Genomic DNA, 25,726 nt, shown 5'->3' with positions numbered 1-25,726 from the left:
TGACAATGGGAAGCTTATTTGTTCAGCTTTCAGATAATCTATAGATCTCAATTTAGAAAAAAAAGACCCTCATGATGGTTTTGTGCTCTAGGGTCGCGTATGTTTATATCCAAGCAAAAAGTCTATTCGCATTATAAAACATGAAACAAGATAACCCCGGGCTTTGTTTACCCAGGGTTTCGAATGACCCAGGTTTAAATATCTCAAGTGTGAAAAGCCATGAAGACAAATGATGTGAAACTTCAGTGTTGGTATTTTAGTTTAGATACAATGCTGGATGGCACAGCGCTGCATCAGGTCACACGGACAATTCAGATAACTGCAGTCATGCCATCAGTAATTCCCTAAGGGTCCTGCTATGCAATTTACACAAAAGCGCCATATTTCCCTGCCTATCAATCTGTGCAATAGAGATATGCAGATCTCAATTTTGTGACTTGTAGGTGGTTGCTGTTTTCTCCACATTTTTGCTTGGTCCTGAATGGATTCGAATTAACGCTGAGCACGTCTGTGGTTATTTTAGTCTCTGACATATATTACAGTGATACAGTGGAGTGTATTATAGTGCTGTCGGCCTGTTAATGAGAGAGAACAATGGTATTTTTAGGACCGGGGAAATTATGGAAGTATGGGTCATACTATTATGACCTACACAAAGAATACACAATTGCATCTCCCTAGTTAATGGAAACACGTTTGCTGCAATTGTACTTGTTGGCACATACTTGCTTGTCAATACATGGGTGACATTTTTAGCAGCATTTTCTACAAATCCAGTATATTGGATGTATTCTAAATGGATATGAGTGACTGCGTGTTTTTATAATTATGAAGCATTACCGTTATATATATATGTATATATATGTCTTAAATTGTACTAATTATCTATCTATCTAATTATACCTTAATAAGTAAGTCTGTTTCTCTCTCTCTCTCTCTCTCTCTCTCTCTCTCTCTCTCTATATATATATATATACAGTATATATATACCCATCTTCTTCTGACAATATATCTGTTTTTCTAACAGTAGTAGTTGCTAAGCTCCCACTTTTTCAGCTGCATATATACATGAAATAACTTAGGCAGTAATGGTGCCTTTCAGTGATGCAGCTCACTTACTCTTACTGAGGTGCACGTCCTTGAATTTGTTTTTAAGCAGAAGGGACCGACATGAAGGACTCCACCTAAGCAGCACCCTGGAGCTAACTGAGATGTCTGAGCTGTCTAGTTTGACGTGCCAAACTTTGCACATGTGATAAGCTCAGCTCTTGAAGCGCCTCGCTGAGATGATGTCATGACTCTAGGATTGATTTCCCTCGTAAAGTTGGGTAACACTGTCTCTGTGGCAACAGCGGTTTCCAGTTTCACCATTATTTGTCGAAGTGCAGTGTACTCTTAGCACTTCCTAATTTGCTGTTTGTTGAAGTCGCAGCTTTCAAATTAGCTAGTTTCAGCCAAAACCTTGTCAGGCTTGGGGCGATATGATGCTTCAGTGTTTTACTTGCTCATCCAGGTGTTTTTTGGCTGCTTTTTTTATTATTATTGCACGAGCTTCGGCTTCTTTGTTAGCGCGATGCTGTGAAGAGGAGGCAGGAAATTGTGAGGAGAGAGGAGTGGGAATCGGATAATTGCATTCCCCGTGCCAGACGCAAACTTGCATCTACCACAAGAGTACCAAAACACCGACATGTCAATTGCACAGGCTCTACCTGACAGATATCACTGAAATAGGTGTCCTGAGGAATCACGTCTGTCTCTGTGACAGACTCACAGCAAACAACAGTGAGGGGAGCAGCCCAAACTTCTTTTTAGCCAATCTGAACACACTATGAGTTATTTTGGTTTCTTTCTGTAACGCCATATTGGCTGAAATATTTTAGGAGATTGGGTTGTTGAGGGATGGAAGAGGTCTAATTTGGTAGTTAAAAGTGTGGGGGTGTTTTAACTGAAAGTTTAAGAACATCAAGAGTGTTGAAGACACATCTACAGTCAAATCTGCAAAGGCTATTGTTTGCAAGCTATGAAGATCTTAGATGAATACCACGTGTTCTGTCTGCATTTCCACAGGCTACATTTGATTACAGTACACCATAACACTATATGACATTACCAGTTTGTTGTAAATGTACCTCATACATTAAATGCAGTGTTTAATGTAATTTATACATTAATTAAGCTTTCACAAAGTATGAAATGAACACTGCTCTGCGCAGTGGTGCACGACCTGTACCGAGTAATGCCTTTGCCGGTAGATACAATTAATATTCACGCTTAAAGAAATATACATTTTTACACATATTACATTTTGTAGAACAGATGGAAGGAGATCCGTTAAATGTGCTTTTGTTTTGTTATGTTCAGATGTTCAGTAGCTGTCAAGCGAGGAGTTGGTGAGCGCGAACGAAGTACAAGATTCCAATCAACCAATCAGATTTGACGGATACGTTTTCAGGAAATATAATTTTTAGGCTTATGCTTCTACACCGAAAAAAAGTGGAGCGAAACAAACCGAAATGGTTGGAATACTGTTCTCACTGGAATATCACACTCTTATCAGCCAATCAGATTTAAGGACCGATTTACACTCAAGTATAATTTTGCTTTGAATTGAAATAAGAGGTACAGTGGGAGTGACTTTATTTCCATCAGATATATGTATGTCACTTTGCTCCCCCCCTCCAACCTGCTTCCGTTGCCACAGTAGTTTGTTGCTATGTCTTGTTGCCATTTGTTTTTCAACCGTGAAAACAACAGCCTCGTGGACAAACAAATGCTTTCAGAGTATGTGTGGATAGAAAATTGCATAGTGCATGCGTTGTACCCTAGCATACACAGAAAAACCAAAGTATGCTTTGAGCTTATCGCTAGACATTTCTCACCATGCTTTCACGCTGAAAAGACCTTTGTGCCTGATTCTATAGGAGTGTGTAATTACGGTATGAGAACACTAAATTGTGGCGGGCACTGGGATTGAATGCTGATTCTCAGTCAGACGTGCGTCGCGGTCGGCTCGTGGGACGCGGGCTGCAGGACTTAGCATTCACTGCACTGCGCCTCACGCCCGCTGAGCGCCGATTCATTCAGAAACTCAAACCAGCTGGTCTCTTCTAAAGGAACAGAGGAGTTCGGGTCCCGCCGGTGATGTTACTGTGCCGTGTTAGGCTGGCGTGTCACATACAAATGGCTGCTTAGAGATGCCATTATCTGTTTTGCGACAAGATGAACTTTGTTTGCCGGAGCAGTGGAATATCAAGCATCTCATTTGTCCTATCTTTGTAGCCAATAAACATTGTTTTCGCTCGTTTAAACGAGTCTGTTGGGTTGCAAAGTTATACCCATGGTGCGGTTAATTTGGAGGAAATTGTTCTCTGAAATAACACAGAGGAAAGTATTGTGCTTGTAGCTGATTTTTTGAGATCCTACATCCTTGAGTAGTGTTTCAAGGATAGCCATTATGAAAATTTAGTGTAGTGACCATAGTTTCTGCCAAAAACAAAAAAGTGGACTACTTGGTATCGGTAACTACACTTTCAAAAAAAAAAGGTACAAAAGCTGTTACAGGGGTATTACATTTTTGTACCTATTAGGTTCTAATATGTACCTTTAAGGTATCAAAATGGACCCTTCAAGTACAAACTTGTACCTTTTGAAAAGTACAGCTTTTGTACTTTTTGTATTTCTGAGAGTGTACTGATAAACATTATATTGTTATAATTTGCAAATGCACAAAACTAACTGCTACAATGCAAATTTATTAGCATGCTATCATGGATGCTAGGTTCCGTGAGCTTTGTGTGGCTATGCAGTTGCTAGATAGGACTTATCGCATAGTAGCATATAGCATTTAGTTTACACTTTTGCTGGATGCAAAATAGAAAGTTAGGTACCAAAAGAGCATTCTGGATTAGAAAGTCTGCTAACAAACTAGAAATTTTCATCTTTATCCAGCGTTATATCTCTAGAAGCTACAGATGATAAACAATAGCAACAGTCTCAAGTACTCTCTGCATTCAGCTGCGAGTTTCATCTAAATATGTCATATTTGCTGTGTATTGTATATAAAATAAACATGATTGAGTGTACTGTTGGTTACAGTATTGTTGTGTGTGTGTGTGTATACATAAATTTTTTATGGAACAATTAATATAATAGAATTACAGAATTGTAGTTGTTTATTTTACATGTTTTTATTTATTTTTTTTAAAACAAGTTCATATTTGTTTTTCAATATGTATTCATTTCCAAATGATTTCTTCCCCACATTTTATGAATTTAAATTCAACCTTAGAAACTCTAAATGTGTTATTTCATTGAAACTTTGTGGTTATATAGGCCTTTATCACGTTGTCATCAGAAAAATGCCCAGCCATAATAAGCATGTTTTAATCTGTTATTAACATAATGCATGTTGTCTTTTATTCATGATATTTGACTTGACTACCCCCTTCTGCGCTCGAGCCTCGGCTCTTTTATTCCATGTGGAGGTTGACAGAAACACTTCGCCCTTCTCACAGTGCAGTCCACAACCTCTCTGTGATGTCCCATTAGTCTAGTTGACAGCTAGTGAGGCAGTTGGGAGTACCGCCAATGGACTGTTCTCTCCACGCAAGAGCATTCATTTGAATAATTTGGCTAGGCTTCTGCTATCACAATAAGCAAAAGGGAAAATGCACGAGGCTATCTGCCTTTTACATCACAGTATCTGTTTGCTGATAGGTAGTTAGCAGCAATTTTCAAATGTTGCTTTTAGCTTGCCTTTTCTAAAATGGCTGATTTGCAGTAATTTATCGGCGAGCAATGTGTAATTTTGAAATTAAGAAGCAAATGCGGTTCTTCTCATTGCGCTAAATGTGTTTCTCTGCCGTACGGTTTTGACATTAACAGTTTCATTACTTGTTTTGTAGATGACTGCCTCAGATGGCGTTCAGGAGAGCTCTCCAGTCACTGTAAATATCACTGTGATTGACGCCAATGACAACACACCCACCTTCTCCAACGTCTCCTACAGTGTAAATGTTTACACAGACATGCAGCCTGGAGACACAATCTTACAGGTAATCAATAAGATACTCATATCTTTATTAACATTTTGTCTGGGGTTCTAAGAGAGTCATCAAAGCGCCCTTAATTAAAAAAAAAATGTATTGCCTGAAAATATGCTTTAATTTGTGCTTTATATAATTCATAAAATAACCTATTGACATATTATTTGACAAAATCACATTTTGATAATACTGTATTTTATACAGTTTTGCTACTCAAATACATTGACCTTGTTTTAGGAATGTTTAGATTCCTGGAAACCATGCAAACCGTTTTTTGCAGAGCTTTTCACCCTTAATCCACTCATTTGAATTAATAGCTGTAGTTCCCACATTTATGAGGGGCTTATTGCTGCAATAATTGCTCGGATCTCTGTTTAATCTTTGTCTTAATGGGAATTTTCTTTGGAAATGTGTGCATAACTGATTCCTTCGCAATCAGAACATGAACAGAGCGCAGATTTGCTCTGACACGCTGAAAGATTGACCCCAGAAGTTAAAATTAAAAAATGCAAGTTGTATGAAAAAAGGTTAACCGCTCCATTGTATGCTGGTAGTTGTCACTTCATAAAGGTTCTGAAAAAAAATCCTCTTCTCCCTGTCTGTAGAATTAGTGAGTCAGAAACAAGGTCAAAATAAATATTATGTGTATGTTTTAAGTATTTTATAACAGTATTTAAAGGATTTCTGTTAAATATTTTTGGCTGAATTTTTGTCTTTTATTTTTTTTTAAGGATTTTTGTTTTATTCTGAAGGTTGTGCACACCAGAACGAATATCACATGCAATTATCTGCATCTTTTACTGCATCTTTTACTTGGCTAAACAAAGTGTGGCACCAACAAATTTTAGCATTTTACGCGCAAAACTCTAGGTGTACAATTGTCATAAAAAAAAAAAAAATTATGACAATTGTACCATTTCAATGAGATTGGTGCTTGTATGAGATTGATGCTTATATTCGACCAATGAGATTGGTGCTTATATTCACGTGCCTGGAGCTGGTGAGCTTAGAGTAAAACATGACTTGTTTGGCGAGCTCAAGAAACTTGCCAAACACAACAATGATACCAAACGATGAATCGAGATACATCGAGACAAGACAAGTGTAGAGCTGCTGGTCCCATTGGTGTCTGTCCACAAAGGGCAACAGTGACTACAAACATCTCTACAAGAAAGAGATATTATGAAGAGGAATTGAAAATCAAATAGGGTTTGATGGGGTATTTCTATTTTTCATTAAGCGCCATCTAATGTCAGGGAGTAAATTTGCACATTAACTCGGCTCATCGCCAGCAAAAATCAATTGTATATGAACACAAAAATGCTGGCGGTTAGCTCGCGTGTTAATAAGTCTTGGTGTGTACAAAGCTTTATACATGTTGTTTTTCATTTCTTTTTTTTTTATGGCAATTCTCAATAATGTATTACATTCTTTTGACAGTTATCAGTTATACAGTTATAATTTGAGAAATTAAGGTTTTTATTACGTATTCATTAGTAAGTATAAATTACTGCCAAGACAGTCATAACTACTGATATACAATATATGTTTCTTTGGATTTTTTAAATTTTTTAAAAAGTTGTTTAAAAATAAAAACTGTGTCTTTATTGACAAATTACCCATGATCCAGTGTATTCAGTTGCTGAATGTGCGAAAACCTTTTAAGCGAATCCAGCCAACATGACCCGGACATGTTCTTGGCAGGTTTCATGATTCAGCCTGGTCCTAAGAGGAAGCTTGGACAGTGATGAACGTGAATAAGCACCTTTTGCAGGTCCTCTCGGAAGTAACGGCTCCAATTAATTTTTTTAGCTGACAGCAGTGGACGCTGATGAGGGTCCCAATGGGTTGGTGAGCTACAAAATCTTGGCAGGGGATCAGGGGCACTTCACCGTCAATGACTACACAGGAAAGATCACCGTGCTGCCTGGTGTAAACCTGACCGTGGGACGGTCCTACGCCCTCACCGTTAGGGCCTCGGACAACGCTCCTGCGTCCCAGAGAAGGTAAATCAACTGAAAACCCAATGAGGGTTAAAAAAACGAGTACCTCTCACTCTCTAACAGACGACTCAACCTCGCATACCCTGTTTGAGATCAATACAATGCCGCGCGGTGACAGATTTTACTTCGGAAATATCCCCAAGAACACTTTGCTGATATAGGCCCCTGCTCTTGTCCATCTGACACTTGGAAGAGCGGAAATTAAGGGCTTTTCACTATAATTGCCGCTACCTCCTCTCCTGTCCAATTCATAGAAGCCGCTGCCCTCTGTAATTCTTGCTGACCGCCGAATCAATACAGAGGAATGAAGCAGAAACAGAATGAGGGCAAGGGAAGTTCAGGAAACGCGTTGTTTCACTGTTCGGGAGCAAGTTTAAAAACGTCTAATATTCACAATAAATCAGCCTAAATTGGAAGTTCTTCTCCACAGAGTGATACTTGGTTTAAACTGCGTATTCACTTTATCGAGATATTGTAGAGAGGTTTATGGTTGAAGCCAAAGGCAGCAGGTGTGCTATTATACGTATGCCTTGGACAGATGGCGGTTGAGCTTGTGAGAATCGGATAGTTATTTTCATCTCTTATTTTTCTGTTTTAAAGTTTTATGAAAGCAGTGGCATCCAATTCATCATACTGGAACATTTCCAAAGCGAAAATACTCCCAAATCTAATTTGCTTCAACCACGCTGATGAGCGCCTTGATACAATGTGTCATAAAACAATGACAGCACCAGGCTGGGTTTTCACTAAACATCCAGAAAACGACCCGGAATTGGACCGCTATTGTTAGCTAGGCTTAAAGAAACTGCATGGTGATTTTCTTTGTCAGAATAGAATCCGTATCAGAGATCATGCAAAAACGTTGCATGTGCTCAATCAGCTGCGTCCGATTGCATCTCGTGATTACAGAAAATAAGTTTGATTCATCTTCAATAAACAGATCTGAAACCAAGTGAAACTATTTAAATCAGAAAACTTTTATGTGAAGCGTCCATTCCCAGGTAACAAATTTAGGTTATGAAACCACTGTGGGAACATTGTTTTGAAATGTTTCTAAAATGATGAAATATCCATTTCTTTGTCTCCATTTTAACATTATTTAAAGGTTACGAAAATGTTGCTTGCACTATTCTACTGTTATTAATGTTCACTCAAAATATAATGTTATTTCTGTTTATTTTAAGTATTCCAATTAGACTAAATATCCAATTTTATTCTTGTGATTATAATGTTTTTTTAAGGTTACAAAAAAAATTATATATTTTATTATATATAAATTATATATATATATATATATATATATATATATATATATATACACACACACACACACACACACACTATGATTATGCAGTGAAAGCATTACAAAGATTGTTTTCATTTTACAAAACTATATTTAAATGAAAACACACTACTGTAAAGAGGGCCTTAGAAGCTTTATGTGTAAATAACATTATCAAGGACATGCTTTTAACATTATGAGAACATATATAAAATATTTTCGTTAACACTACATTTTAAGTTGTCCATAATACAGTGTCATTACCTAGTAAGTAACTTAGTAGTAGCCATTGTGTTAACATAAAACAAAATGTACTTTCCATGTAACTAAGTTAGAACGAACAGTTTGTACTTAAAGTTTGTAATTATGTAAATGTAATAGGCTGCTACTGTTACATTAGATTTACAGAATATTACACGGGCATAAGCTGCTTAAAATAAAGTGTATCAAGATTGCACTTAAATATACATGTGCATCTGGCTGCACCTTAGTCTGATTTAACCCATTAGTACACATCTTAAATACACATAATACCTTTCTAATTGCATTAAAATTACAGAATATTAATAAGACATAAGCTACTTAAAGGTGGTGCATGTAGGATTTTGACTCTAATAAAGCATAAAAATGCTATAATATGCTTGCAGACATTTAAGAAACATGCTTGTTTATCTCAAAAACAGTGCTACAGTCTGTTATTCTCCTTTGAAAATGTGCGTTCCAGCCCCGAATGTTGGTTTCTGTTTTGATTTGTAAAACCCGCCCACTGCCAGTTTATCCAATCGTTTTTCAGAACCTCAGGCTGCCAGTTGGCAGAAAACACAGCATAATTAATTTTGATCATGGAAGCTAGCGAATGAAAGAAGTCTTAGCGGGAATCCGGCAACCTACGCGTGCCTCGCGTCTGAGTAGGAGGAGCCAGCTGAAAAAAAACCTCTTCAGTATCTTGAATTCGGACTGTAATACCTAGTTCAAACACTCATTCTCAATCCTACATACAGCACCTTTAAAATAAAGTGTAAAGTGTAAGTAGCTGCGTAACAATAGCTGCCTGTTACATCTACAAAATTACAAACTGTTTTAATAACATAAATATATTTTATTTCATGTAAGTACAATGGCTACTACTATGTACCTAAGAAGGTAATTACTCTGTATTATAGTGTTAATAAAGTGTTAGCAAACGTCCCTAAAAATGATATTTAAAACATTTATATGTCAAACCTCATATAGTTAAAGTTAATATTTTAAAATGTATATAGTGTTAACTATTATAAGAGGGGAAAATACAAATAACATACTTTTCCCAAACTTCAGTGAATACATGAAGTTATTATTATTACTATTTTTTTGTTTTTTCCCCCGTCACAATACATTATGGGAATGTTTTTCATTCAGTGCTGCCTTATAGTTAGGCCGAAAGAAGGTAACTCACAAGGCAGTGTGATTATGGAATCTCTACATTTTTTAAATTACCTTTGCGTTAGGACTACCTGCGGTGCCTTACACTGCTGCCTATTCAGTCAAATCCCTCACTTTTGGAACAGAGCCGTTGCATTTTAGGAAATTATATATTGAAACTCGTTTTGCATTCTGATATTTTTGTGGCTGGTGTTTGGCATGGTTGGTAGCTGTGTTGAAACACTTAATACTTTTGTCAGATAAAGGAATATAAATATTGTTCCTTGTGTTTCTTTAGAAGTTCCATTACTACGGTGTATATTGAAGTACTGCCCCCCAACAACCAGAGTCCTCCCCGTTTTCCTCAGCTCTTATACAGCCTGGAGGTCAGTGAGGCCATGAGGACTGGAGCCACGCTTCTCAACATACAGGTGACTTACCCATTAGCTCATTTACCTGTTGAGCTACTCTCATTAGGGCGTTATTGTTTCAACATTAATATTAATTACATTGTAGTATTAAAGGAACATGGCACATTTTTTGAAAATATGTTCATTTCCAACTCCCCTAGAGTTAAACGGTTGAGTTTTTCCTATTTTATAATCCATTTAGCCGATCTCCGGGCCTTGTGGAGCACTTTCAGCTGTAGCTCCGAGCACTTTTAGCTGTAGCTTAACATAGATCATTGAATCTGATTAGACCAGTAGCATCCCGCTCAAAAATGACCAAAGAGTTTCAATATTTTTCCTATTTAAACTTGACTCTTCTTTAGTTAAACTGTGTGCTAAGACCGACTGATATGGCTGATATGACTAAAAACTATACTCTTATTCTGGCGTAACAATCAAGTGTCATGTTCCTTTAATGTTATAATTATAAATATTCGCAAAAGTTTAAAAATAATTAAGATAATAGTTGATATTTATTTATTTTGTAATATTGCAAAAACAATTAGCAATTTTTTGCAATTTTAATATATTTATAATTCATTCCTGTAACGCAAAGTAGAATTTTCAGCATTATAGAATTGTTAGGAAAGAATTACTTTTTTGCAATCTTTTGATATATTTTGAAATAAATACATTTTCGCCCAAAAAATGTAAAATAAAATAAAATAATTCAATAAAATGAAATAATAATTTCTAAATTAATTAATTAATTAATTAATAAAAAAATCACAAGTATATATTGTATATAACATATCCAAATATGTCATCTGCCAAAATACCGTTTTTGTGTTTCCTGATCACAAAGTTTGAGAGTCTTTTTTCATCATAATTGAATTAGTGTAACACAAAAAACTTTTTTCTGTCATTCGCAGGCAACCGACCGTGAAAGAGATCCCATTACATATACAGTCCTCAGAGGAGATCCAAACAATGTCTTTGAAGTCTCCCAAACGTAAGCTCACTTTGAAAGGCCGGAACAAGGCCGCTCTGCCAAAATCCATCGTTTTTTGGGGTCTGAATAAGAGAAGCTATTTTAATTGTGATTCGGACACAGGCGCACTCACGCGATGCTTTGCGCTCACCGAAAAATGCAGAGAAACAAAAGCCTTTCCTTCGGTGAAATATTCCCTTGTTCGGGTCCGCCACGTCCTGACAGGCGCTGGATGCAGATTACATTACAGCACAAACATGATGCATAATTGATCATAATGATGAAAATATTAATTCCTCCATTTCAAACAGCGTCCTGAGACATTTCAGCTTCAGCTTGCAGTAAAGTTTTCAGAGGAAAACCTCAGATGCGTTTTATTTGATTTGGCACGAGTAAACAACATTAGGTGGCCGATATCCCACACTCTCTTTCTTTAGTAATGCATTTAGTAAAGCATGTTATAATCTGTAGTGTGCAGGGTCCCAAAGGGCATTTCGGTCATAGCCCAGAGCAAAAGCTTTTGATCCTGTTCTGGAGTTATTTAAGCAGGATACCACAGCCGGGATACGCTTCTAATGAACTGCTACTTTTCTTTCAGTAAGCAGCAAATAAAGAACAGCCACATGTAGCTATATTTCTTGAACTACCTGAGCTTATCTCTCACAGTTACTGCCTCTTCCTTTCCTCTCCTCCTTCCCACAATACCTTGTGCTCCCCGCGGAGCTTGCGATAGAGCTGTCTGTTCGAGGGGATTGTGCGTAACTGTGGAGTCTGGAAAAGTCTGGCTGGAGGGTGAATATGGTGATATAAAGTATATGTTTAAAAATCACTTTCATGGGGGTTGGAAGTGTGGGGTTATCCTTTCATAAAGTAAGCGAAATGGAATTTTAAAGTGGAATTATTCAGAAAAGTGCAAAATGACTGTGATAGATTTTCAAGCAGAGGGGACGTAAGGGTTTTAAATGGATTTTAGATATTCTTAACTAAGCTTAGGCTAAAGTGCCAACTCACCTGCTTTATTTTGGAAAGATATGTCGAATAACTTTCACATGGGGCATGATAGTTCAGGTCTGCAGACTGTGTCCTTCGGTTTAAGACACTTAATACTGTTTTTTTTAGTGATATGTTCATGCAAAAAATTAGACAAACCAATGCAGAATAGGTGCTACACATCTACACATCTATAATTTATCTAGTATTCATTTTTTACTTCAGTTTTATGTGCATTTATTCAAAACTATATTATGCTAGGCGTAAGATAGTTACAAGATAGTTGTCTTTTTTATTTATTTATTTATTATCATAATCATCATTATTATTTTTTTTACTGTAGTTGCACTAAATTAAAAGCTTACACCATGCTGTTTTAAAATTGGTTTTGTGGTGTTAAATACCCTCCTGTTTTCTTTCAGTTATTTAGAAAGATGCATGTGCAATATGCATGTTGTTTTTTTTTTTTTTTAACCAGCCCTTCTGGTTTGGTTTACCTTTGCAGCTGCTGCTTATGATACCGATAATAAACTTGCGTATTCTCTGGTTCTCATTTACAATTGATGCTGTTCAGGGGAGTAATTTAGTGCGCGAGCATGCTCTTAGACATGTACAGATGATGCTTTGCAGTGAATGCTCGATGAATATACATGAGGTCCTTTGGAGCCTCGAAGATGCTGCTTTGAATTTGTTTATTTTATTTAGAGAATAGCATGACCGTCTACAGCAGTGTCCACCCGTCTCACAGTTCCTCTGGGGGCTTTGGGGGACATATCATGTCAAGACAGAACGATCGGCTGTTTCAAAACATGAAAGGGCAAATTCACTAAATAGCTACGGCACATTTGGATATGGCATTTCAGCGCTTATAATGCATTTAAGAAGACATTAAACGTGCTGAAATATTGCCGTGCTGTATTTAAGCCAAATTATTTTTATCTTTTCTGCACAAATTAGGCCTTCAATAGAATAATTTGTGGGCACAAATAGCAATTAACATCTGACGACAAAAAGTAAAGTAGATTTTTATTTGAAAGAGATTTTTTTTTACTATTTCTACGTATCAGGACATTATTCATCAAATGATGGAAAATAATGAAATTCTTAAATCGTTAATAATAACAAAGTGGAAGGCATGAAAGCACTGTTATTAAGCTACTGCTATTAAATTACTTGTTTTTTTTATGAAACATCTAAAATTTATAAAAGGAATGAAACTGCGTGGCGATAACGGTCGTTTCCAATAAATCTCAATAAAATAAAATATATTATTTTTTATACACTATTCATCTTATCCGCAGTAGCCAGTTCTTTAAAATGTATAAAAAAGACATTTAGCATTACATCACATGCTCACAATGATGATACATCACAATGATCCTCTGCAGTGAATGGGTGCCGTCGGAATGAGATTCCAAACAACTGATAAAAATATCCCGATAATGTTCAAGCAATGCACACGACTTTCCAAATCAGTTTTGATAAAGAAACAAGCTTATCTTTCTCTTAAATATCCGGAGGGTGCGTATATTTTCAGCAGTTTTTCATTTTGTGTGAACTAAATTATTTATTAGTACTCCGTACCAATATACCGTATTTGTATATGTTTCATCTCACAAAATCATGAATGAATGAAGTATGAATATCAAGCAATGGCAAAAATATGAATGCGAGGACAAATATTTATCTTATTTCCATATTTAGCATATTTGTACTCCGAAAGTAACCCTGCTTGCACATAGTCTTCGAATTTGTACTATGCGCAGTCACTGTTCTCAGTTAAACTTGCATTGCCATGTAAACCAATGTAAACGTGTGACCAAATGCACGTGTTCTAGAACTCAGTTGAATGAGACCCAATGTTTTACTCATGGCTGCTGTTGCCTGACAACAATTAATTCAGCCCTAATCGTCCCCAGGCACACATAAAATGTCCTCAGCCTTTCACAGTGGCGCAGGTCTTGCAAGAAATGAATATATTGGCTAGCCGTCTCATTCAGCAGCACATAATTCCATCCAGCCTATATTTGATGAACTAATTTCAGCCGAAAATGATTCGCTTTGTCTGGATTTCGGCTGTGGCCTGTTGTGCGTATGACATTTTGCAGTTTTGTTTTCTCAGCACGCTGTTTAAATCTGAACACTTTTTCGCTTTTGCTTGCCCTCTAAAGCCACCATGAAGTTGAAACACTTAGACCTCTGGGCTCTATAATCCTCAGGTTTTCACATCGCCTTTGCTTTCAGGTCCGGGCTGTTGCTGCTGGCGAAGACACTGGACAGAGAGATCACGGATCACTACACGCTAACAGTCACGGCCTCCGACGGCAAGCCAGATGGGGTAAGACTGAAGCCTGTCAATCAATCACACCCAACTGAAGATGAAAAGTGCTGTAGCTACAGCTCGTAATCGAATCTTCTGCTTAAACAGACATCGCATGTAGGCACAGTGTAACGTGGCAGGCAGAGTTTAACAAAATCGATTATGTTGACAGAAAGAAGGGCAGATGAGTGTTAGAAATGGTCAAAATGGTCATTGTATAGTCATCTCTGTCGTCATTGGCTGCATGAATGTATTTACAAAACATACAAACACGAATGAAAGAAACCAATGCATTCATGATTAATTCATTCTGTCAGTCGGGTAGACAATCTAATCATTCTTTCACTCACTGATTGTTTGTTCATTAATCAATTGGTTTTATTTATATATTTATATAATGACTACCGAAACATTTTTTTATGCTCACCAAGGCTGCATTTAAAAAGATAAATGAAATAAAAACAGTAATATTGTGAAATGTTCTTACAATTTTTATTGTAAGTTTTATATCTGATACAATTTTTATATAAAGAAATGGTATACATATTTATATTTAAAATGTACATTTATTCACACGAAGCAGAAGATAATATTCAGTTCACTAGCATTAATGTGTTAGACATCACAAACATTTAAGAGTTTGTTTTATAGAATTTATTAATCATTTCGTGGTCATGTTTGTACCACTATAGCCTATATTCCAACCTGATCTCTGACCGTTTTTATGTGCCTTACTGCACGTTTTGCTACAGTTTCAGAAAAATGTTTACTGAGCGGCGATAAAACACAGGTTTAATATGTGAACCCTGGCACGTTTTTATTATGTAGATATAGCTATGTATTGTGCCGGTTTAGAATTGATTTATCCATGGACTGTTGCAAAACTGATATAAAAAACACATTTGTTGATGCAGCCGTGCAGTTTCAACTTCCTTTTACACTGTACATCTCCGTACTCCATAAGCTACCTAACAAACATACAGTCTATGAAAACCTTTAGATATGAAGCTGGACATGTGTGACGCTAACATTCAAAAGCATCCGTTTTTGAATATAGTTTTGAAGTCATAACATGATATTCTTCAAGTAATTGTGCAAAAATTACGCTTTATTAATCGGTAAATGTGTGTGAAAAGGAATAAAAGTTGGTGATTCTTTTTGCAAACTGCAATGATATGTATTCATCTGTATGTATTTAGTGTTTTGCTAAAAAGTTCACCAAGGTATGTTTATGCCATGAGATTCATAACGGTGAGAATTTGAAAGAATATATAATAATATGGCATTATGTTTATGTGAGAAGTATCGAGAAGCTTTATTCCGTCAATCAATCAATTAAACTGATTGCTGATTATTTGTTCAGAAATCAAGTGTTTGATTTATTTTGTTTTCACGCTTATAAAGTAATTATAAAATGTAAGTAATTTTGTGAAATAAGGATAAGGAGAATACGAATCAAAATAATAAGAAGTCTAAAATTATTTAATTTATGCTAACAATCAATGAAGTGAGTCAGTCACACAAATGATTCCTTCACTCACTGATTGTTGTTTGTCTGTTCCTTTGTTCATTCATCTGCACGTTTGTTCGTTCTTTTGAAAAAGTGTTTGATTTTCTTTGATGGGGTGAGTCTTCTAGCAGTTACCAGCGACTGGTCTCTCCTGTGCACTCCACTCTCACAAAGGGCTCACAGTGATTGATCTAAATAGAGGAAAATGAGGTGCATCTTACAATGGAGTGATTATGCCGTAATGATGGAGATAAACGAGCCGAACGGGCTTTTTAATTATGAAGCACCTTCTTTCGCTTCACTCTCTCATTGAGCCTATTTCCCTTACTGGATGAACCAGTGGTGAAAATCTCACTTAGTATTCCTCAGTAAAAGAGATGCCTGGATTTATAACCCCCTTCAAGGACATGTAACGTGTTCACCTCCAAAACTCAAGGATAATCACTCACCTTCTTCAGGAAGAAAGTGCATAAGGATCTGGCTATAAGCAAAATGGTCACCATTTATATCCGAACTGTCAAGGTGGTTGTCAGGCGGTGAAATTATGTTATGTTGGAGTCGAAAGTCTTTGCCTTATGTTCCCGTTAGTGTAGGCTTTACAAACAAATGATGGTGACTCTATTACTTTAATAATCCCTAGAATAATTCAAAGCACATCTTAATTGGCAGAATTCTTGCAGCCGTGATCTCTCCTCTTTCCTGACCCGTTGAGAAAGACTTCACTGCGTGCTTAGCTCATGAAAGTAAGATGAGAAAACAGTGCAGCAGGTTTCATTCCCATCTTCCCATTTACCCACAACTATCCCTCGATGACCTTTCTGATTTACTTGCGGCTAAAAATGAAGGGTGAAGTCGAGACGTAAGGCTGGGGAAGCAGGTGCAGTTTGGAAGGATTTTAAAATTCAGTGACCTTTGCTAAACCACCTGGTCATTAGCCAATTTAATAAACAGTCCCTTTTCTGCAGAGGAGAGTTGGGAAATGCTTCTCTTTTTAAGGGCCCTGGGAGACACCCAGAGTTGACCTTTGTACCTGCTGAGGTCATGCGGGCTGTGCATTGCATTGCACACGGTGATGTGAGAGCCAGACAGATTCACAGAGCCAAAATGAGAGATTTCTTCATTCCTCCGTCTGTGTTTAGAGGAACAGATACAGCCAGATATCTGTCTGGTGTATACAGACATTTGACTATTGGCACAAAAGTCTTGTTTACTTTGTTGGAGTAGACACAATTCAGTATTAACCCCTTTTCAATCCATATCAATTCATCCCATCTCATCTGGCAATCCCATTCATTCATCCCCAATCCCATCCTTCCATTCATCTATCTCTCTAATCTCATCCCATTCATCCATCCATCCATCCATCCATCCATCCATCCATCCCATACCATTCATCCATCCATTCTATTCATCCATCTCCCAATTCCATACCTTCATCCATCATCCCTCTAATTTAATCACATCTATCTATCTATCTATCTATCTATCTATCTATCTATCTATCTATCTATCTATCTATCTATCTATCTATCTATCTATCTATCTATTTTATGCCTTCATCAATCTATCCAATATGAAATCTCCTGCGACTATGCCTGGAGTGACTGGATAACTGTAATAACCAACAAATTGATCTCATCACACAACAATATATTTTTATTCATTTATTATTTTTACAATAAGTATCTTATAATACTACTGAAATGCATGAACCTTTTTCTTTTCTTTTTTTACATACAATCAAATCATGATGTTAATTTGCAATGTTACTGTAAATCACTAGTTTTATAAAAAAATTTAAATGGTTGTTCCAAATCACCGGTAACACGAACGGTGCAGAGTGTTCATGCGCGGATAAAAAGTTAACATTTAAAATTGAAGCTGTTGGGAATTAGTGTTCTAACTAGAATACATTTCATACCTTTTTATTATGGAAATACACAGGTTTAGCAATAAAGTTGCAAGATACCATTTCCTTCTTAAAGATTAATAGTATCCTTCCAGTTCCTAATCACAAGATGTGAACCTGTTTGTTGACAAAACCAAATTACCCTGTGTGCATTTGTCTCGGCTCAAGATCAGCTTACCTTATTTTACACTCAGAGAGTAGTGCAAACTCAGCAAGCTTTATTGCCGGCACATGAAACATTTACAGGACCAATCTGCCAAATACTCCAGCATTTAAACCAAATAAGTCAGAGCAGCAGGGGAAAAACCTTCTTCTAATTTATGGAATATCCTCGCTGGCTTGCCTGGGATATTCCAACCGCCCTTATTTTTTATGTTTCAGGGAAAGTAACAAGATTGACTCTGACTCAACATAAATGGATGCAGAATGATCTGACAAGAGGCTAAGCAACTATGTTTTGAGGAAAACGGTCTTACTTTCTGGATTCCTGGTTTTGGTTTTTAGTATGTAAGGTTTTGAATTTCTTGCAATCTAATTGTTTGAATGAGCCACAACAATTTGTGGAGTTCCTTAGGCTGCTTGTTTGTACTGTATATCCATGTTTCCTAAATGTATCTGTATGTATCTATATAGTTACGTTTACTTATAGCACAAATACACTTTTCAAGCGGAACATTTTTGTTTGTGCAACATAGTAAGAACATAAAAAAAGCTTGACTACCTCATGTTTTTTTTTTAATTAATTTACTCAGTTGTTTGCTTGTCAGATCATTCTTGCAATATAGTATTTGTTTTGTTTGATTTGTTATGTCATTTTTGCGTTGTAAAGTAAAAACAAAAGAGATCAAAAGTTATCAAGGTGGAAATTAATTGATTGACTGATCGACTGAATATTTAATTGATTGATTGAACGATGGACAGTTTGTTTTTAAACACAACATTAACTGCTGTGTTTTATTTATCCACAAAATTAAAAGAAAGAAGTTATTAATTATATTAGGCATAAATCAAAATAAGACCAGTTTTAGAACCCTTGGGATATTTTGGATTATGGCATTATACACAGTACATGCCAAATTACCTTCTTCAGTTATTTATTTTAATATATTAATATTTAACATTTGACATTTTTAATTATGCCTATAAGACATTATTATATACGTATAACATATTTGACATACACTGTGGAAAAAAAAGACTGATTTTAATAGTAAATTCCTGTAAAATTTACAGGGAAAAAATATGAATCGATGTTCCCAGAATTCCCTGCATTGCATTTCAAATTCAAATCAAATCACAATGTTTCTTCTGAGTTTTTCTTATCATTTATGTTTATTAGAGTTGTATGTTACATCTAATAATGTTTAATTAATATCTATTGCATATTTTGGTTTAACGAGTTTTACCGTGATGGCGTTTAGTGTTTGTGTGAATGACACTGAGCCTCTTCTATATATGTTCATATTTAAAAGCTGCTTGTGGTGGGCTTTTGTTCATTACGTGACTTTTTCATCACCACCCGCTTTTGGTGGTTATCAGTGTATTTCAAAAGTACAAAAAATTTTCAGTACTTGGTATATTAGCATCATATCAGTTAATTAAATTACGGTATTTAACTGTAAATTCAACTTAAAACCAAAACCTGTTTTTTTTTGTTTTGTTTTTTTTTACGGTAGATTTCTGCCAACCACAGGTGTCAGATTTTCACCTTAAATTTTACAGATTTTTTTACAGTGTAAATCACTGCTATATGGCATTGTTATCATGTCAATATCTATCCATTGTTGAATCTAAAATGCCATGTTTTCAGTTTTACTTAGATTCACCCATTTGCAGTGTTTTGATCATGTAGAAAAAAATCATATTTGCATAATAAAAAAATTGAGGTATGCTAATTATATGTTTGAAGGGTACGTATGAATGTTTAAATGTTGTGTTTGCATTCCTCATTTTTCAAAATGAGACACTTTGTAAATTGTTGTGAATGTAGATGGTTAATTGTTGTTAGTGAGCAGACAGAATCTCTGCCAGCATGCTAATTTGGTTGCAGCCATCAATTTGTTGAGGCGATCTATATTCTGAAGCGCTAATCCGCTCAACAGCTGTGGATATTTTTCATTAGACCCCATTCATAGCTTGATGATGAATGCAAATATGTTAGCAATTTCGCAACTTCTGTGTAAATTAATCAGTGCAAATGGATAATTGTTTGTGAAAGCCAAGATAGCCTGCTACCAGACAAAATCCAACAGAGGCCTCAAGGTTCGCATTTCAGATTTGCTGAGGCTTTTTTGGATTGCCGACTGAAACTCTGGAAAGTTTTTATTGACAAGCATCCATGTAATGATGAAAGTAACCTGAAGGTTTCTCGTTTTTTCAGACCTCGACCGCTACGGTGAATATAGCGGTGACTGATGTCAATGATAATGACCCTGAGTTCGATCCTCTGCTGCCCCTTAATCTCACAGTTCAAGAAGAAGAGGCAAATGCTTTTGTGGGTCAAGTAAAGGTAAGACCCAGAACACATTCATAATTCTTTCTACTTGTTCTCCTTGCTGTTTGATCTGTAAACTATTTGCTGTGCAGCTGCTTTCTGCCCTCTGGAGTCGCAGAAGATGAAATCTTAAAGTTTACTCTTCAGAGTGTAACTTTGTGGTTATACTTTTCTGATCTCTCATCACTTGTTGTTGACTTAAATGAGTCATTCACGCAGAAATGAATATTCTAAGTCATTTTTCCTCCCTTGTGTCACTTGTACACCCACATGACTTTTTTTAGCAACACATGAAAAATGAAACTTTTAAACCTGTTTAATTCTTTAAAGTTTCAGAAAAGGCACAAAAGCATCATGCGGTTTCCATAAAAAGTAATATTGTGCACAGTATTTTGAGCCATTGTTTGTGCGAAACAGACCAATATTTCTGTTATTAACAAATAATGCTCATCTGTTTTACACACAAACCTATCGTATGACTTGTGAATGACTGGATGGGATGACTTTATGAATTTGGAGTTTTGGTGCAACGTGAGAGATGTGAATACTAAACTGTGGACCTAAAGGCATTATCAAATTAACCCAAAAAATTAACAAATACAAAACACAGGACATGTGTGCACCTTCTTTCTAGTTTCTCCAGACAGCAAAATAGCAACAGAAAAAATCTATTTGGGGAAAATATTTGCCCTATTTGTACCAATTGCAAGGGATTCTATTGAAATTGCCACAAAAAAAACAATTATTAAACTATGTTAAAAGTGACTGTAACTTAGACAATATATTGTAGATATACAGGGTAAAAATATGAATTAATACTAATGTAAAACTATTAGATATCAACATACGGCACTTTCCCCAGTTGATTAATCCCAGCACATAAAGACAATTGAAACCCATTTGAACCCATTTCTTAAATTGTTTCATGTTGAAAATAATCTGAAAACCTATGTTTAAATATGCAATTTCTTTCATATCAAAATTTACCAGTGGACAAATAGAAACAATGGTTTTACCTGTACTTTCAAGAATCATCATTACAGTTGCTTATACTTAGGGTTAGGGATTCAATCAAGCCCCAAACCCTAAGCAATCCACTTCTGCATGTGATTCCTCCTTTGAAACCTCAATTCACGGGCCTGCTCCTTTAAATCTGTCATGGTTACTTTCACCGAGCTTGACTGTTCTTTTGTACAGTTCTATTTGAGGATTTCAATCCCTTCCGTGGTCTCATATGACCGGTGTTAATCAGTGCCTGCTGGGGCGTGGGCGTGACGCCAGCAGCTGGAGTGTCTTTCTCTGCCCTCTTGAGCCCTCATCTCACTCTCTCCCCATCGCTCGCCCAGCTGGCATATACCCGCAGCACACCCGCCAAAGTCCCTGCTCGCTCCACTGTTTATGATTTTCCAATTAAAGAAATGTAATTTAAATAATTTGTTACCTTCGGGGACGTCCTGTAATGAGCAGCTTTGTTGGGCTCTGTTAAGCTGCGAAGAGTTGTAATTAGTGGTCTAGATTAATAGAGCCGCACTTTGTCATCAGAATAATCACAGGCTAATGCTGGCAGACTGTTTATTAGCAGAGCGTTCCTTAAACATATCGACGTTGCATCAGATAAACATAGGTCCTTATGAGATGGGCAGGCATCATTTTCCAGGGCTTTTCTAGAGATGCTGTGTCAAGCTACAGGTTCTAAATTAAATGAACACTAGAGGCAGTAAAACTCAGACACTTAATATTCTTCAAACAGGTTGCACCAACGAATGTGTTTTCATATTAGTTTTGCATTTGTTAGCACTATAGGGTAGGTTTAGTGTTAGAGCATTAGCTTTTAGCAAATTCAATTCTGAACCGTCACAATACATAGCTATATAAACGCAATAAAGATGTGCCAGGGTTCACATATTGAACCTGTGTTTTAGAAACTGTGGTAAAACGTGCAGTAAGGCACGTAAAAACTGTGTTAAAAAAAACGCACAGAGGTACATATTTTTTATGAGACCAGGTACGAAATCTTAAGAAATAAGAACAGTTCATTTTAGGATAATCTAGTGAAGTACGTGCTTTTTAAAAGACAGACTTACTTGTGTAACACTTAAGGTAAAAATAAGCTAATAAATAGGCCTGTATAAAAAGAGTCAAAACTATGGGGCCCCTACAGGGACGCGCTGATGGTAAATAAAATGATATGCTTTTGCATTCTACCACAAAACTTTTGCTTTCCCCTGAGAAACTTTTTGTTCACCTGCAAAAAAATTGTGGTGGAAATTATATGAGATTCTTTTTTCGAGTGAGCACAGACTTTCTCTGGGGAGCGCAATAAGTTTTCGAAAGTATGCAAATGTTTTCGCAAAAGAACGCAAAGTTTCTCAGGGAAATGCAACACTTTTTTATGAGACAGTACAAAAGTTTATATATATATATATATATATATATATATATATATATATATATATATATATATATATATATATATATATTAGTGAGGCTGCACAAAACACTGAAGCAAATATTTAAAACAGCCTTGGTATTGACATAGATTCCAGTTATGATTAAATTTGCTTCATTTGGCTTAATATGCTTCATGTACATGAAAATCTTTCTTTGTTAAGGCTAAGGATTACACAAGGCAGTGTTTTAAACTTATTCAGCTTGCCTTTAGGTAACTACATAGTAAAAAAAAATGACCGAAAGTGATTTGTTTCAGGTAATCTGAACTTCTCCCACTGTATATTTTTGATTTACTAAAAGCAACTTTTATGAGTCAGGGTTATTTTTATAAATCGAACTGTGTGCTTGGACTCTTTGGAAATCAGACTGCACTCTTCGTGTTAGTTTTTGCATGTAGCTTGCAAATAAACTCAATATTAAAGATACAATCTTTTTGTTTTCGCTTCACATTCAGCACAGACTCTCACTTTCACATCTAGATTTGTGGCACATTCCACTCCACATTTCACTTCCTGTTTCTCACATGCAATTAATGTGAAAGAGTCCTGCTCACTGACATTTGCGCAAATATTAATGCTGCGGTATAGCGAAATCCCCCCACTTCACAACTCCACTGCTTTTGCTAATTGTTCACCTCTCGACAAGGTGATATTTGTGCACGTGCCGCAGTACGACAAGCTTCATTTACAAACCCTCACTTGTCCTGAATTCATTTGGAGCTTCTGACACATCTCCCAGCGAGGCACATTGGATATGGTCCAAAGCTTAACGCTAGCTAAACATCCCCTACGGCTAACGTGGAGCAGCAGAGGTTTCCATATCATTAGAGAAATGCCCACAGAGCTCTATCAGCGCTATCGCAGCAGAGCCTGCATTGCCGCTGATATTACACCTGGCCGGCGTGCTCATTTCAAATGACTCCAAATATGCCACAGCATGGGAAATTTAAACTTGTTTGAAGTCGGTTAAGTTCAGGCCAGAGAGCCTCGTCCCATTGTCTGCGGTTGGAGAACTCGTCGGTTGACATGCTGTCCGTATTCTTGTGCTTGTTTTTCATCAAAAAGCTGTTTATGAACTCGTGTACTTGCCATTTTTGATGCGGGCAGAAGCAGACACCTTAATTTTCTGCCGGCCTTCTCTTTGATGTACTTGTCTGCATTCCATCAATACCCCTCGTAATGATTTCAACTCAGAGCAGAAGTGAGACAAACAAGCGGCCAACTGTTGTTATCGGAGGCTCGATGTATTAGTGTGAAGTATGACTGCTAATTAGAAAACATAGTGAGAACTTGTCTCTCTGCCATTATTTTCCTGATAATGCAGTCATCCTTTGTAAAGTCAATGTGAAACGCCTTTCACAACCCACTTGTTCGCGCATTATGAAGTTTTTCCAAGAAAAACAGTATGTTCAGCTAGACAATGTGTTTACATCGTTTACACCGTTTTCAACCGCTTTCAACTTTTTATGTTTTCTGGCCGGTCACATACGCGACAAGGGGGCCTGAAAATGCAAACCTTTGAAAACGGGTTGTTGAAACTGATTCCATTATTGTCTGCACAAATGACGCCGATGCAAGTCCAAATGAGGATGGTTTTGATAGTATTGTCATTTATTATGAGTCTTTTTACAGTCGTTGTCTTGTAAATGTAAACTTAGACTTGATTCTGTACATCAAAATATTTTGGATTGTAAAAAACTGAGTCAGATTGTTGACTAAAAATGAGGGTTGAAAAGTTGTACCTCATTTCGTTACATTTTGATGAAAGATTGCAAAGACTCTGGAAACGTTCACATTAAGACCAGAAACATGCATTAACGTGGCAGTCTGTCTTAAAAGACAAAGCTTCAGTTTTCCCCATTTCACTATGCCTGATTTTGGAAGCATTTGGAGTGAAATGGAGTGAAACCAGGTTGGTTTGTTTTACTAGTTTCATTCGGTTGTCGGTCTTCTGATTGGCTAAACGGCAGTGTCATGTTGTCAGATTGCTGCTTATTTGTTTTTTACAGAGTCTAGGGCTGTCACAGAGACAGGCGAGATACGTAGAAACATTTCAGTCTGCTACACCATAAAAAAATAGCAACGTTAATTAAAAATTTGCATTCTTTATCACCTCTTACTGTGTTTTCACAAGACAAACATCACAGCACGAGCCCAAACATGAGCAAGCATCGCGTGGCATTTCTGCTGTGCCCTATATTCAAGTTTAATTAACTTTCGATTGATTACTAAGAAGATGAATGCTTTCATTACCGGCTTTTGCTTACCTTAGCATGTGATAAAGAACGCACAGGAAGGACTGCCATCTCTGTAATGCTATCTTTATTTTGTGTTTGTTTTCCTACCATTATTTCTGCTTTTTTTTTTTTTTAGAGGGCAGTTAACCTAAATGTTTCCAAATAATCAAAAGAATGATATTCATTTAGTGCAGAAAATCTTGAACAAAGAACATTAAGCATTAAAGTCCACATAGCATAAATGTAGGAACTGTGTTTCCATGGAGTTCAGCTCTGCATTAAAGTAGTCTTCTATATATATATATATATATATATATATATATATATATATATATATATATATATATATATATATATATATATATATATATATATATATAACTTTTACTATTTAAAACTTTTACAAATAAATATTTAAAATAATAATAATAAACTACATTTCTGTCTATTTTTATGCCCATTAGTTGTAACTCCAGCTGTTTTTAACTGCATTGCCCATATTGCTGTTAATTAATTTTATTGTGTAAAATATTAAATAAATATGAAAACAATAATAAATAAATAATAATATTTTAATTCATTCATTAATTTGTGCACTAATTCTGGACAGATGTAATTTGTTATTCACAGTATTTAATTATTATAATTTTATTTATTTATTTTTTAATTATGTTATCAATTTTAAACTTTCTGTTTCAAAAAGTG

At 36.1% G+C, this 25,726-nt stretch overlaps 1 protein-coding gene across 7 annotated transcripts in view; it reads left to right on the top strand.

Annotated features, from left to right (window-relative positions):
* pcdh15b (protocadherin-related 15b) overlaps nt 1-25,726 on the top strand; it is a 156,658-nt gene that overhangs the window by 66,066 nt on the left and 64,866 nt on the right. For all 7 annotated transcript variants that reach the window (XM_043254465.1, XM_043254464.1, XM_043254466.1 and 4 more), the window contains 6 exons: nt 4,905-5,054; nt 6,858-7,051; nt 10,030-10,162; nt 11,053-11,132; nt 14,346-14,439; nt 20,221-20,349. In XM_043254465.1, the coding sequence (XP_043110400.1) occupies nt 4,905-5,054; nt 6,858-7,051; nt 10,030-10,162; nt 11,053-11,132; nt 14,346-14,439; nt 20,221-20,349 (780 nt within the window). The remainder of the gene's footprint in view (nt 1-4,904; nt 5,055-6,857; nt 7,052-10,029; nt 10,163-11,052; nt 11,133-14,345; nt 14,440-20,220; nt 20,350-25,726) is intronic.

Source organism: Puntigrus tetrazona, chromosome 12 (genome assembly GCF_018831695.1).
Source record: "Puntigrus tetrazona isolate hp1 chromosome 12, ASM1883169v1, whole genome shotgun sequence".
Taxonomy (NCBI): domain Eukaryota; kingdom Metazoa; phylum Chordata; class Actinopteri; order Cypriniformes; family Cyprinidae; genus Puntigrus; species Puntigrus tetrazona.
Note: the sequence above shows the minus strand (reverse complement) of the source record. Positions and strands in the feature narration are given on the sequence as shown.